The sequence below is a fragment of the Phyllostomus discolor genome, chromosome 1 (genome assembly GCF_004126475.2).
Source record: "Phyllostomus discolor isolate MPI-MPIP mPhyDis1 chromosome 1, mPhyDis1.pri.v3, whole genome shotgun sequence".
NCBI classification, from domain to species: Eukaryota; Metazoa; Chordata; class Mammalia; order Chiroptera; family Phyllostomidae; genus Phyllostomus; species Phyllostomus discolor.
In genome coordinates this window covers 41,661,232-41,677,598 of record NC_040903.2, presented here as the reverse complement: position 1 = coordinate 41,677,598, position 16,367 = coordinate 41,661,232, and the positions used below count along the sequence as shown (strand labels likewise).

General features: G+C 35.2%; 1 protein-coding gene across 1 annotated transcript in view; it reads left to right on the top strand.

Moving 5' to 3' along the window:
* The window catches only part of LOC114491854 (transmembrane protease serine 11C-like), a 55,177-nt gene that overhangs the window by 14,261 nt on the left and 24,549 nt on the right, over window positions 1–16,367 (top strand). Inside the window, exons 4-6 of the mRNA XM_036032094.1 lie at window positions 6,098–6,216; window positions 10,754–10,821; window positions 14,130–14,293. Of these exons, the coding sequence (XP_035887987.1) occupies window positions 6,098–6,216; window positions 10,754–10,821; window positions 14,130–14,293 (351 nt within the window). The remainder of the gene's footprint in view (window positions 1–6,097; window positions 6,217–10,753; window positions 10,822–14,129; window positions 14,294–16,367) is intronic.

Below are 16,367 nucleotides of genomic sequence, written 5' to 3'. Positions count from 1 at the left end.
GTCTATTTCAACTTCTTGGCTGTCCGACTTCCATTCAGATAAATTTTCTGTCAGTTCTGGATGTTATTCTGCCTCTAAATTGTTGTTGTTCCAATCTTGTTTGTCCATGGAAGTACGGTGCGTCCACCTTTGCCTCCATCTTGGCCGGGAGTCCAATAATTTTTTAAAGTAGTTAAAAACACACTTGTTAAGCAGAATTACCAGAGGTATAGATATAAATGTTTGCTTTTTCTAAAACCATGGCACATTAGAACAAAAAGAGGGCACAACCCCTAACCCAGGACATGACATATACCTGAGAACCTTCCATGTCGTCCCCTTCTCTCTCTTCTCTGGGTTTTTTCCTCAGGTAAGGTTATATGGAGAAATTGCATCTGCATCTTGAGAATATGCCTTTAATGGCTTTGTCACAGACTCTCCACCTGCTACTGCAACAGCCACAGGCAGAAGGGCCTGGAAATGCAGGAAAGTTCACCATTCCCTGCCCTTTGTCACAAGAGAGATTCAGGAAAAATAAGCTTCTACATGGAGACCAAACTTTTGAGTTTCTCTATACCTGTCTCCTCACAGATGCCAAAAAATTCTGCTGCAGCATGGATAATGTGGCTTCACTGGCTTGGCCCAAGCAAACCCACGCAGAGTAGATCCTGTTACCTCCCCCTGGATCAAAATCTGAACTCAGTTCTCATATAAGTTTACTCAGGAATCATCATACTGAACCCTGGCCTCACCTTAGAATCACTTGGAGCATTTGATTAAAATAACATTGATGTTCTGACCCAGACCAATAGACAGACTCTGTGGGAGAGGGCACAAGTGATGAAAGCTCTTAAAACTCCACATGTAATCCTAATCTAGAAGCCTTGGCTGAGAGCCATTTATCAAAATAAGTCTTTCTTCTTATACTGTACTATGCATAAATATCACTTTGATGGATGTTAACTAGATTTACTGTGGTGATCACTTTATAATATATACCTATATCAAACCATTATGTTGTATACCTGAAACTAATATAATATTGTATGTCAATTATACATCAATATTTAAAAATTACTTGGAAATCAAAAAAATATTAAAATACAAAGAGGAGAATTAGTCAGGATCTAGTCCTCCCTGGAGTTATAACCTTAGCCCAGAATGTGACCTGGATTTGAAAATATGACTTTTCCAGAAAGAAAATTTAAAAAAATGAAAATAACACTTAAAAGAGATCCTAGGTCATAAGTATTTTTCTCTGCTCAAAATCTAAGTTTCATTTGAAGAGAAGGAGTGTGTTGTAGCCTTGCAAGGCCAAGAAGGTTCACTCTGGATTCGGGCAGACAGAAAATGCATGAAGCCCTGGAAATGGGTCCACATTGCTGCAAGCCCTATGTTGCACTGGTAAGGAGTCCCAACTCCCTCATGTACTAAGTGCACACAAAGTTGGCCAGGTGCCAAGATATTCTATAACAAAGTATGATGCTGTGCATGTGGGCCCACTCAAGGTTATGGGAATACTGCTTATCAGGCCCAGTGAGAGGGCCTGACTGACTCCATTTCCCCTACAAAAAGCTAATCCTTTATTATGATAGTCTTCTAGTTCCTCCAAAAGCAGCAGCACCTTTCACTCCCACGTTTACCACTATACCTGCTAATTAAGGGCTCAGTGCTCTAAGGATAACAGCTAGAAATTGACTTTCCTCTTCAGTGTTTAAAATTTATTTAGTAGTCCAACAAGTTACTGTAACCTAATACTGCTTCAATACTCTAGATTTTCAAGCTTGATATTCTAATAGAAATATAAAAGACAGCATATAATACATGCATAAAAATATGTAACAAGAAAATGTTCCTTGAAAATTTTCTTTTCCCAGCTTCACTGAGATATCATTGACATACAACATTATGTAAGTTGAATGCATATGAGCTCATTTGATACCTTTTATATTACAAAGTGATTACCACCATACAACTCTATATTATTTCAGATGTTTCCTTGTTAATGTATAAAAATACAACTGCTTTCTGTTTGTTGATTTTTTATCCTGCAACTTTACTGAACTCAGTTAGTCTTAAGGTTTTTGTAGAGTCTATAGGATTTTCTGTCATAAGATTATATAATCCATTTTATTTCTTCTTTCCAATTTGGATGTCTTTTATTTCTTTTTCTTGCCTGATTGTTCAGACTAGGTACCATGTTAAATACAAGTTGTGAGAATGGGCATTCATGTCTTAATCCTGACCTTAGAGAAAAAGCTCCCAACCTTTCACCACTGATGATGTTAGCTATGGGTTTGTTATATGTGGCCTTAGGTATGTTGAAGTGTGTTCTTTCTAGACCCAATGGGTCTTTCTAGACCCAATGGGTTTAGCATTTTTACAATGTGAAAGAATGTATTTTGTCAAATGTTTTTTTCTATATCTATTGAGATGATCATATGATTTTTTTATTTTTTATTCTATTTGGTATACCACACTTACTGAATGATATATCACATCTATTGACTTGTATGTATTGAACCAACCTTACCTCCCAGGAATAAATTAAACTTGATCAATGTGTATAATCCCTTTAATGTATTGTTAAATTCAGTTTGCTAGTATTTTGTGGAGGATTTTTGTACCTATATTCATAAGGAATATTTGTAGTTTTCTTGTAGTGTCTTTATCTGGCTTTAGTATTAGGATAATGCTGGCCTTATAAAATGAGTTTGGAAGTGTTTCCTCCTCTTCTGTTTTTAGACAGTTTTGAGATGGATTGACATTAAATCTTCTTTAAACACTTTGTAGAATTCACCAGTGAACCCATGTGGTCCTTGGCTTTTCTGTGTTGTGAGGTTTTTGATTACTAATTCAATCTTCTTATGCATCATTAATCTGTTCAGATTTTCTACTTATTCATGATTAAGTATTTGAAAGTTGTATGTTTCTCAGAATTTATCCATTTTTTCTTTGTTACTGTTTTTTAGCTTAAAGTCTATTTTGTCTAAGAATAGCTAACCCAGCCAGGGTATTATTGTTTTTGTCATCTTTGACAATTTAATACAAAAAATAATGCTGTATTATTTTTCTTTCCACTTTTTAATTTTTTTAAAGATCTCGTTTATTTATTTTTAGAGAGGGAAGGGAGGGAGAGAGAGAGAGAGACAGAAAAACATCAATGTGCAGCTGCTGGGGGTTATGGCTTGCAACCCAGGCATGTACCCTGGCTGGGAATTGAACCTGCAACACTTTGGTTCGCAGCCCATGCTCAATCCACTGAGCTATGCCAGCCAGACCACTTTTTAAATTATTTGTAAATGTGCAGGAGAGAGTTTCTTCAAATAATTTTCTCAGACATGAAGAATTTTCTCAGAATATTACAAAATGCTTTTACTCTTCCATCTTTTTCTATCTTCTGTCCCTTTTCTTTCTTTCTCCTCCTTACCCTCTCCTCACTCCTCCCCTCCTTCTCTCTTCTCTCTCTCCCTCTGTCTCTCCTGCACCCAGTGTATGAAGTAGAGGGGTACAATGGGACCTGAGAAAAGTTACCAAAAACTTTAATTTCTACTATATTTGATGTATTAAAATAGTACAGTCCAAAAAGCCAAAGCAATCCAGAAAAAACAAAGAATGAAGCCAGAGTTTTCACACTTCCTGACTTCAAATTATACTATAAATTAATGATAATCAAGACAGCATGATTTGGTGGAAAAACAGACACACGGACCATGAGAACTGAGAACTGAAAACTAAGAAGTAAACCCACATATATATGGGCAAACAAGTTTTGACAGAGGAGCCAAGAAAATACAATGGAGAAAAGAAAGCCTCTTCAATATGGTGCTGGGAAAACCAGAACGCCACATGAAGAAGAATGAAACTAGACTGCTGTTTGTCCCCATACATAAAAATTAATTCAAAATGGATGAAAGACCTATATAAGACCTGAAACAATAAACCACATACAAGAAAACAGGTACTAAACTTATGGACCTTGGTTGTAGGAAACATTTTATGAATTTGACCCCAAAGGAAAGAGAACTAAAGGCAAAAATAAGTGAATGGGACTGTATGAAACTAAAAAGCTCCTGCACAGCAAAAGGAATCATCAACAAAACAAAAAGGCAACCAACCAAATGGGAGAAGATATTAGCAAACAACAGCTCCAACAAGGGTTTAATATCCAAAATATATAAAGAACTCATACAAGTCAACACCAAACAAACAAATGCTCCAATTAAAAAATGGGCAGAGGACTTGAACAGACATTTTTCCCAAGAAGACATACAAATGGCCAACAGATATATGAAAAGATGCTCAACTTCATTAGCTATTAGGAAAATGCAAATCAAAACTACAATGAGATACCACCTCAGACTTGTTAGAAAGGCTATCATCAACAAGACAAGTAATAACAAGTGTTGGAGAGGTTGTAGAGAAAAGGCAACCCTTGTTCACTGCTGGTGGGAATGCAAACTGGTATAGCCACTATGAAAAACAGTATGGAGGTTCCTCAAAAAATTAAGAATACAGTTACCATTTGACCCAGCAACCCCTCTTCTGGATATCTACCTGAAAAATTTGAAAACATTTATTCTCAAAAAATATGCATTCCTATGTTCATTGCAATGATGTTCATGGTGGCCAAGACTTAGAAACAACTTAAGTGTCCTTTGATAGATAAATTGAAGAAAGAAGATATATTACATATATACAATGGAATACTAACTACTCAGCCATAAGAAAAGATGAAATACTATTATTTACAACAGCATAAAGGGACCTTGAGAATGTCATGCTAAGTGAAATAAATCAGCCAGAAAAAGTTAAGAACCATATGTGATTTCACTCATATGCGGGATATAAAACTGAAAGCAACAAATGAACAAATAAGAAAAACGAATAAAAACTCATAAACACAGACAACAGTATGGTGGTTGCCAGAGGGATGGGGTTGGGAGTAATTAAAAGTAAAGGGGATAAAATATATGGTGCTCGAAGATGGTTTGACTCTGGATGGTGAGCACACAATGCAATATGACTATGCATCATGGAAATATACACTTGAAACCTATATAATCTTATTAACCAATTTCACCCTAATAAATTTAGTAAAAAGAAAAAATTCCTCTATCATTTTGCAATAAATTTTTTACCACAAGCTTTTCAAAAAATAAATAAAATAATACAGTCCAGCCTACCTTCAACTTTATCCTTTGCTTTCTGAATGCTGTAGATTTGATTTCTTTGTTCTGTTTACTTAATTTGCAGTACTTACAAATTATACCTTATTTTACTTTTTTTCTGTATACATTTTCATTTCCTACATACTTCACAAATAATTAAATCTGTGACTCCCCTGTTTTCCTAAGTGTTATCTGTGATGATCACAAAAATTAAGATAGCTCGGCCTTAACGCCATCTTCTTAGAAACCTCTGCTCCATGAGAGCCAAGTGAAGGAAGAAGCAAATGGGCAGGCTGAAGCACAAAAGAAGAAAGATGAGGCAGAGGTCCAAGTAAATTGCTAGCTTGTGTACCCATGGAAGCCACAGGAGCAGAAATAAGGGAAGCCAGAGGCCAGGGACACTGGTACAAATTGTTCGACTGCATGCCTGCTATCGAGAACTTGTTGATGGATGTAGAACATAAAGTCTGATCTCCGCGACCACCTTTTGAGAGACCCATGCTGCTCTTACAACAATAGTCCCTTTTGGTCCTTTGCCCTGGACCTGTGACATTCTGGACTGGTTCTGTTATCATTTGTGGCTGAGTGTGTACAATAAATCATTTCTTCTTAGCTGAAGAAAAACAAATTAAGATAATAATTTATATTTTAATAAAATTTAATTTTATCTCATAATAACTAATCTGTCTCCAGATTTCCCAAACTTGAAAGCTAGCACATTGAAATATCATATTAAAAATCCTGATGACATTCTTGGGTGAAGTTATAATTTAATAAACATTCCTCTGTCAAAGTTATTTAAACAGAGATTAGAAATCAAGTTTGCTTAAATGCTAAAAACCTGAAATTTTATCAGAGTATTGTATTTCACATGATTTTCTTAAAAATAAAAGTAGTTACACAATGACCAAAGTAAGAACTATTTTTTTTTTCTTTTCTCTCCTCAGGGAAGACATATTTCTATTATCACATCAGCTTTAAAGTCAATAACATTGACTATGACAAAAAGTTTGAAAAACCATACTCACAAGAATATATGGACCTAAATAAAAAGACAGTGTCTTTGGTAAGTTAAAATGTTTTCTTATGAATTGTCTTTTTAAACACTATTCTCCTTAGAAGCTCCAGAATCCTAGCAATCACTGTCCAAGTTAGAATTTAATAACTTGTAAATTCACACTATTTCTAAATTAGGATACTCAACCCTTTCAGAAAGTCAGTTTCTGTCTTGATTCAAATGTTTTCCACACCCATAAAAAAAAGTGTATTCAGTTTCCTGGAGGGTTATTTTTCCCCTACTTTTAAGTTTTAATATACATGGAAATAGTTTTAGTAAAAAGTAGGGGCCCAAATTTATTTTATTTTAGGTATAGATAGCCAGTTGAGGTGGCAGTACTTATTAAACAATCCAGCCTATCCCAATGATTTAAAATGCTATCCTTGCTACATCCTAAAACCTCATATATTCTAGGATCTATGTTTTGGATTCTATTGTATACTGGGTTCCACATTAATTGTATAGTATTTCTTTCCCATACCTTCATTTTGAAGTCTTTCATCCCTTTATTTACAAGTATGATACTTTTAAATAATAGATAAATAAGGTTCTTTGTTTGTTTAATGCAACTTGATAGAGTCTTTCATGAAAACAAATTAGTATATTTGCTTTAATTGTAACAAGTATTAACTTGATTTTATTTCTCTGGTTTGCTTTAAGTAAGTTTTTGTGCTCTCTTTTTCTTATTATTGCTGATTTAAATCGTTTTCCATTCTATTTTTTTCCTCTTGAAAATTTCAGTACACTTCATTAACATTTAACTCATTTTTCCTGGAACTCAAAATTACATAAATATTTTCCTGCTATTATTTCAAAAGCTATTAGTCCCAACGAAATGTTATTTTTCTTACCTAACCCTCAATCCAAAAAAAGGGGGCCTTTAACATACTTTCTGTCTTCTCCTCCCTTTTCTACTCCCTTCTCCTCATAAGACCTTTTAACACTTTTATTTCCCCTCCCTTCTCTACCCTCCTTTCATCTTCCTAATAACTATACTTTGCTGAGATAGTACTTCAAGTTCTAAACATTGGACTATTATTAGGATATTTCTTAAAGTATGTTGCTTCCACTTTAAGCATTGAAATTGTACATTCATTATATTAAACACATACACACATCCCAAGTTTTACTGCTCTCCATATGCTCCCTCTCTTCTTAATCTTCTCCTCTACTGCAATCTCAATTCAGATTTATGAGGCCTGTCCAGGAAGTATCCATCCATTTAATATGAAAAATAGAGACACTTATTGAAGAAGATGCAAGAAACATTGTACATAGGACAATGACACCTTAGTCCCCTTCAAGGGAGGCACCTTGGTGCCTCACACCATTCTCCCGACTACAGCACAATGTTTGTTCTGCTCTGGTAGTAGAAGCTGTAGAACAAATTTTACCATGACAGGTTTTATGCCAAGATCCCGCATAAAAATCTCGGGCACAGTAGTTTTTGGAATCCCCAGATCAGTTTCTAGTTCTCACACTGTTAGTCCCAGATCTTGGTTGATTGCAGCCCAGACACGTTAAACATTCTGAGGTGTTCTGCTTGTGGCAGGCCTTTCAGAACATGGATCCCTTTTAACGGATTCTTAACCATCTTTGAAGCATTTGTGCCGCATTTTTATTTGTATTGCACTTATTATGTCATCCCCAAAAGCCTTCTGAATCATCCAAATAGTTTCCATGGAGAAATGTTCAAGCTTAATGCAAAATGTGATGCACATTTGTTGCTCTAGTCGTTCAGTCATTTTGAATGTGATGGCTACATAGTACATATGCTGACTCAGCAGCGTCTATAGCCCACACTGACTAATACAGTGAAATTGTCATTGTTCACACATGTGCATTTGAGTCCACTCTCCTTGGCTACCAGATTACATTGATGTCACCCAAACTGTTATATTAACAGTGGCTGGACTTTTTCTGGACAGACCTCATATATCTTACTTGACTAGTGTCTGTACTCATGTGTTTTTCTCAGTTGTGATATGTGAATGATGTATTACTAAATCCTTGCATATCCACAAAATATCTCTTTTCCTCTGACTTATAATTAAATCTTGACTGGGAATAGGTTGAATCGTAAATTTCTTATCTCAGAGTATGAGGATATTATTTCACCAGCTTCCAACTTCAAATGTTACAAATCAAATTTATTTTTTCTATAAATATATTTTTTGTATATAGAAGTTTGTAGAAATTTTTCTTTGTACCTGAAGTTCAAGAATATTACCCAGATATATCAGACATGTCTGAAAGTCAGTATACCCCTTTGAATCTACAGGTTTTCATCTTTATTTGTCAGAATCTCTATGTGTCACTATTATATGTCATCCATCTCTTTTTTTACATTCCTATTATTTATAGCCACATCAGAAATCATGCTCTACATGTTTTGTTTTTCACTCATTATTTTCTTTTTTAAATTTTACTAATTTGTGGTTATTTACTTGGCCTTTTAGACCACAAATTTGGATCTCAAGAATAATAATCATCTTTTTAAATTGATTAATAAATTTTTAACTTGAAAATTGTATTTACTTAATACCACATAGTCTTCTTCTTCTTCTTTTTTTTTCCACCTGAGTGCTCTCATGTGTGCTTTTTTCCATTAAGTTGCTATGTGTTTCCTCCCGTTCTGTTTTGATAAGCACCTAATCTATTGTACTCCTTTCTCTGGCTGCTGGTCTCCTTTATTGTCATTTTCTCCTGGTGGCATATTGGGGCCACTGTTTTGTTGGCTATAAGATGGGAGGTAAGATGTTCTTAAATCCGATAGGCCGAAGGTTGGGCAGCAGTCATTCTCCTTACCAAGCTTCCAAGGTGGAAGTCTTCCAGCTCCCCATTTTCTGCCCACCATACTAGCTTAGCCTCAGGAGTGAGGAGTCTTTGACCCCCTTTGCAGTTCCTTCTTGGCCATATTGGCACTTAGAAACCAACCCACATGGTCCAGTGTCAACTTGATCCCTGGGCATCCACAAACCTCTGTTGGCCAAGGTCTCCCAAGGGCCTGTTGTGATTCCATCTTTGTACAGGGCTCTCAGGTCATTCTCTAGGTTCTTCCTGACCCACAGAAGAGAAAGTTCCTCATCATGTCCCTGCTTCCAAGACTTCCATTAAATCCAAACCCATTCAACTCCAGGAGAGGCAGATATATTGGAACTGGGAATGAAAGAGAAATATGGCACAGTTTAACTATTATCTAGTTAGAATTGTTCCATTCACTGTATTTAAGAATAACATCCAGACCCTTATCATGGCCAACAAAGTTCTTTTTGTTCTCAAAGTTCTCAACAAAGTACCTACATGAACAACCTCAACTTATATACTCTCTCCCTTGCTCACTTTACTTGAGTTACAACACTTTGTTTCTATCCCTCAGTTATACCAGTTTCATTCTTATCTGAGGCCTGCTGTTCCTTCCATCTAGAATGCTCCTCTACTGTTTTCCTCACTCAGGTCTCACTCAGATGTCACTTTTCAGAGGCCTGATTTGATCATTCAAATTCTGTCCCCTGAATGACTATATCACTTTATCTTACATTTTTATATCACCTAACACTATCTCAGATTATCATATTTACATATTTATTCTTTGATCTGCTTATCATCTGTTTCCTGTTTTGAATCTCTAAAAAAGAATGGATCTATCTAATTAGTTCATAGTTTTATTTCAATAAACATTTATTGAACCAATGAATACATTCCAATTGCTTTGGAGCAGGAGGAAAAATAAAGATTAAATCTTTACAATTCCAATAATGAGTCAGTTTTTGAAGGTTTGTGTTTGCCAAAGTAAAAGTCCCAGGCATTGCAATTTGATGTCTGGTGCTCTGCGATGGTCCCATAGTGGGAACTCACCCATTAGGCTGAGATCAGGAGCAGTTGAGAAAATGATTTTTTAATAAAATTTCCCTGAGAAACACCTACGTATCCCACTTTGAACCTGTCAGCAGCATATAATTACAATAGAAGTCAAAATAGCTTGCAGTCCAGATATGAAAGAAGGATGCTACAGTAAAGAAAAAAATCCTTTTGGGAACATTTCTGTCAAGTTTATGTCACCAATGCTCAATAAAAGGCTGAACATGGAAGAGAAAATCTATTAGTTGGTCTTTTGAATCTACTTCTTCAAAATGAATATTCTGATATATATATGCTGCTTTTATAAACAAATATTTTTATCTCACTGTGCCACACAATTTTTTTGATTTAAAAACACTTGTAAATGAACTGAATCAGTATAAAGGTAATTTTCAAAAAGGCACATACTTAACACATCACGTCTTTTTCCTAAATGAGTCATGATCTGGGGAAATTTTAATACTATGTATTTGACGATATTAAGGAATTATTTAATTCCTGGGATGTAAGTAGTAATAAAATGAAACCGGGTTGACCATTTCATGATACCTGGTAAACTAAATGATGAGTACAAGAGTTTGTTACACTATTCTTTCTGCTTTCATGTATGTTTGAAGTTTTCCACTATGAAAACTTAAAATAAAAAAATTAAAATGTAATCATCATGCATTTTACTTTTTAACAGATAAATGAAACATTTCATGGATCCAAACTGAGAAGACAGTATGTCAAATCTCATGTTGTCCAAGTAAGGTATATAAAATATCCTGAGAGGCACAGAGAAGAAACTTCTGTCCTTCGCTTTCATATATCACACTCAACATAATATCTTTGCTTGGTATATGATTGAAAGGTTGAAAGAAATTTCAATTTGGGGCTTCAAAACCACTAGCATTAAATGTGAAAAAAAAAAAAGATGTTCAAGGTGTATTGAGAAATTATTAAACCAGAATCAAGAAATTCAGTTGATTGTGAGTTTCACATAAAAGTTAAATGCCTTTATTTTTTATTTTAAAGCACAAAGTAAAGAAAAGCAAATCTAAAATCAGAAATTGAGGTAAGAAAGAATCAGGAGATGAAAAAAGAAAGAATAGGTAAGGTAAGAGAGTCACATACAGAATGTCTGACCCAGGAGTGGCCAACTGGTAGCTAATGGGCCAAATCTAGCTTAGAGTGTGGATTAAATGTAAAAGTTAGGATATTTCATATAAAAAAAGGACTTTCAGAATGCTGAAAATTCAAAAGATGTGACAACATGGAGCCCCCATTCCCACATGGTACCAATGCACTGAAATCGGGGCTTTGCAGTTTGCAGCAGTCTCAAATACCTCTGCAAGGTGTGCATGTGACTTTTACATGACCTTTCTGCCCCTCTAAAACTCCAGTTCTCCATCTATTTTATGGCAGTGAAGATGTTTATCTAAACACTTAACCTGCAATAGATAGGAAAAATAATTATTATAAGCATACATAGAAATGTTAATATGCTTTGGGATCTACCTCTCCTTAAAACTAGAACTTGTGCTATTTAACTCTCTATGTTTATTTTTAAATAATTCATATTCTTAACTTTTTATATATTAATCCACTTAACCTGATGGCAACCCTGTGTGTTTTTATGTATTAGTTTCCCATTCTGCAAATGAGGAAACTGAAGCAAAGGTAGGTTAGGTCACTTGCCAAGGTCACACATTTACTAAATAATAAAGCTGTAGTTTGAACCCAAGTAGTCATATCTAGCTTATTTCATCAACTTGTCACTCATGCTCCACTACAATCCATTCCCCACACAGCACTTAAAGTGAAAGAGCTGATTATTTCCCTACCTAATATTATCTGACCATTTCCCACTTGTTCCAGAATCCTTATATAGTCTACATGGCCCTACCTGACCTGGCTGTCTCTCTCTGACCTCATGTCATACCCTTGTCCTCACTCATGACTTTATATCCAGACTTACTCACTATTATTTTTCCAATAAACATGAGAAATTTCATCACTGGCTCTTCCCAAGGAAAACTAAACTCATGTTTTCATGACAGGAGGTGGTTTTACAACTTGGAGTAAGGTGCCCATCAAAGTTAACCTTTCACCTTTGCACAGAAACTGAGAGGTAGAGGGGCTATGACCTTTGATGGTTTCATGTCAAAGAGATGGCTTTTAGGTCCTTGAGAGAGACATTTCTGGGGTTAAAATACAAGAGCCTTTTAAAAATTTTACATATAATTCAAAGGGGGAGAGGAAGAATTTATAATGACAAATTTTCTAAAGTAAATAATTTTTAAAAAGGGATTCAGGGGCTTAGAGTCAGGAACAAACCTGTCAAACATTTAATAAAGCTGGGGAGAATGTTAAGGCTATCTCGGTCAAGGTTTTTAAACTTGATGTTCCTTCTTTCTGGAACATTCCTCCTTCAGATCTTAGCATGACTCACTGCTTGTCATGCAGCTCTTACTTCAGAGAGGTTTTCTATAATGTTCTTACCACCACTCTTCAAATCATTGCTCTATTTTCTTCATAGAATTTGCTGGAAGATTATTTTACTTCTTTGTTTTCTTGTTTATGTCTCTCCTACTAGCATGATAGCAAGGACCTTGTGGTCTTCTATGAGCTGATACAGCTCCAGTACCTAGAACTATGAATTGAAAGTTCAGGAATATAAAGGAAAACAGGCACTCATTTTATAAAACTAAAAAGTATTTTATGAGTCAAGAGAAGATAAAATTAACTTTTAATTCACATTTTCAGTAAAAAAGAGGATCGTAATACCCTAATAATGCCAAATTAAGAATCCATATGTCTATATTTAGTTTAGTTTTATAGTTATTTGACATAGGAGAAAAAGTCAAAGTGACATCCCTGGTTTGAAAAAATATTTAAACAAAATGATATATGTCTTTGTCTGTTGCACAAAAAGTAAAGAGTTTGTCCCTACAGGTCAGACAAAAGAAAATTAGCATTGCACCTTCATAAAAGCATTAGAGGTGAGAATGCTTAATAAATTTGCAGAAGATAACTAAATGCTTAATATTATATAAAGGAAATAAAAATAATTCACACATAGCACTCAAAGGAAGAGCACTTTTACACATACCCTAAAATATAAGCAGTAAGGAGTGACATAAAAATTAGCTAATCTTTTCATTTAGAATTATCCTGGAAAAAATATTAAAATAATAAGGCTTTATAATCATTTATAAACTTGTATCTTGGCCATGGTTTCTGTTTTTGTTTGTGAGTGTTGTAAAGGTTTGCAAGTGTATGTTTTTAGAAGCTTTCTCTAGTCTCATAAAGCTTTGGGGTAGTTGTTGGTTTTCAAACACACAGAGGTGAGGAGGCGTAGAAACAGACAATAGAGCAGAAGAGACATTCCATTGAGTCAATGGCACTTACTCCTTTGAAAATTTTTGTTTTGTTTATTTATTTTCACTTTGCTTATTTTATATATTTTGTCTTTAAGTCAGAATTACAAATTTAATAAATCTAATCTAATGTTTTTGTTTGTGATTTCCAACAAGTAAAAAGGAATTGGCCCACTCTTGAAAATTTTGCCTTCATTAAAAAAATGATAATAAATGATTATTTTATCTTACCTATTATATTTCATTTTGTTATTTGCTATTGGCACTTTATACAGAGTCTATACCAGATTTATCATGCATAGATACATCCATATTAATGAATAACTCCTGCACAGTACTCGAAAATTTTCAAAATACCTCCATATACATTATCTTATATGGTGCTTATAATAAACCAGTAAATAACATTCCTATTCCCATTATAGAGATAAGGAAATTTAAATACAGAGAATGCCACAGCTTGCTGTAGTCAAGGAGGTGCCAAACAGTAAATCTAGAAGACAAACTCATTTCCCCTGAGTCTAAATCACAATCTTTTTACCCTTGCCATGTCCAGAAAGTGCCACTCTGATGCCCTTGGGAGAAACTAATAGCTACTAGGAGCTCTGCTTACTGAAGTATAGAATGACTCTATTAAAAATGATAGAGGCTCAGTAAAAAAAAAAAAGCCTAATTTATTTGTCTGTTTCTATTCTGCAGCCGATCCAAAGGGAGAGTGGTAATACATGCTGTGCTGAAGTTTATGCCCTGCTTTAAATATAAAGCAGCGAAATTTTGGGATAGGATAGAAACCATTTTACATCAGAAGTTAAATGGTGAAACTGGGTCTTTACATATAGATTCATCTTCATTTAAACTTTCAGGTAAACATTTTTCTGTATGGTATAGAGTGATTTTCAACTTTTAATTTGAATGTGATATTTTTTATGCAATTGAAAACAGCACCTCTCTTTAAAAATACTTCATATACAGTAAGAACACTGTTCAAGTGTCCAGGGTTCATTTTAATCAATTTCATGATATAATATCACCTTTGTATTATTGGAATTAAACCTAACTTGATGATAGCTTTTTAAAAAGTAATCGGGGTCCCCAGTAACATTTCTTTGCCATACAAAGGCAGCCTTTAACTCTTAAACTGTTATGGCTTGTTCTCTGGGTTATGACTTCTCCCTCTACTGTTTTGGATGTCTCAGGAATCTAGAGGCCTGTACTCCACAACTGAGTCTGGATCTCTTTAACATCAAACTTACTTCTTGATAGGCCTCCAACGGACTTTGTCTCTCTCTCACTCGTATGTACAATCTAATTCTCATTCTTAGTCACCTAACACTATTGTAAAAACAAACTTCTAAAAGGTAGAGACAAATGTTCCATCATTCACAGGAAATGAATGTCTCTCTAATCTTGATAAAAATACAGCCAACATTTGACACAGCTGAGCTAGGTTGTCAGTTCTCTGGTACAATAAATTTGACCAAGGGCAGAAAAGTCTCCTTACCCCTACAGGAAAAACTAGAAGGACTAAATGTTTGCGGTAGGGGAAAGGGGAGCTAATCTAAGCCACAGATTCGTTTGCATGGAACATCAGAAGTCTCAAAAAGCAAAACTTGAGCATGGTTTTTCAGGATAAGAAGCCATCACGTTGCTGAACTATGACTCTACACACATTATTTGATATTTTCTCTGAGAACCTCACACAGCCTACTCTATGTATAATGGCCTCAAAAGAATATGGAGAAATAAAACAGCTCTCCAATTTATAGAGAAGTTGCCAGCAAAGATATATTTTCGGAAACCCATTTGCTAAAACCATGAACTCACAGTTAAGAAACAGCATTTACCCCTGGTATTCCTCCAAGCTTAAAAACATTATGTAGGATACCAGGAAAACTGACTTTCTGGTGTCTTTTCCAGATTTATGATTTTTCTCAGTATTATCTATTATAATGCCATCCGACAATTTTATGCAGAGCAGTTACTGTAAAGTGTAATACACTTAAATGTGGTTGGTTCTTTGATATTGTTTTAGCCTGTACCTGATGCTTAGAAACTCCCTCTTTCCTTTCTCATATCTCATTAGAAGGTAGGTGTCTCCTGAAACTGACTAGGGGTTCACAGGTGCAGGATCAAACCCAGCAGCCAAATGGGCCAGTCCTCCAAAACATTGTAGTTTTTTCATTGTAGAAAAAAGTTGACACAAAGCTCACATTCTGGACAGCAAGACAGCTCTTACTGAAAGGGAATGTGAATCTTCATTGGTCACCACATAAATGGGTCTCTGGCTTAGGGATCTATGAAAAGCTTATTTAGGTAGTCAAGGTTGCTGTCACAGCATCTTAGCTTGACCTTGTTATGTTGCCTAGTTAGGTCAGTTACTTAGAGCCTGCTTCTGAGGATGTCAAGGTTGTGGGTTTCATTTTCATACAATCTGCTTAACATAAGGAAAAATCAAAACTTCCTACACTAGCCAGTGATATTAGTTACAATAAATGGCTAAATACAGCACCAGTTTTCTTATATCATTATGCCAAATAGAGGGGATATAGAACAGAGGTTAAGGTCGTGAGTCCTGTTATGAGAATTAAATCCCAGGTCCTCCACATGTTAGCTGTGTGACTTTGGAAAATTTACTTAAACCCTGGCTGGTGTGGCTCAGTTGGTTGGAATGTCATCCCACAGACTGAGAGTCATGGGTTTGATTCCTGGTCAGGGCACATACCCAGGCTGTCAGTTCCATCCCCAGTTGGGACACCTACACGAAGGCAACCAATCAATGTCTCTCTCTTGCATCATTGTTTCTCACTCTCTCTCTCCCTCCCTCCCTTCCTCTCTAAAAGGAATGAAAAACTGTAATTGGATGAGGATCAAAAAAAGTTACTTAATGTTTCTGTGCTTCAGTCTAACCATCTCATCATGAGAACGATGATAATAATA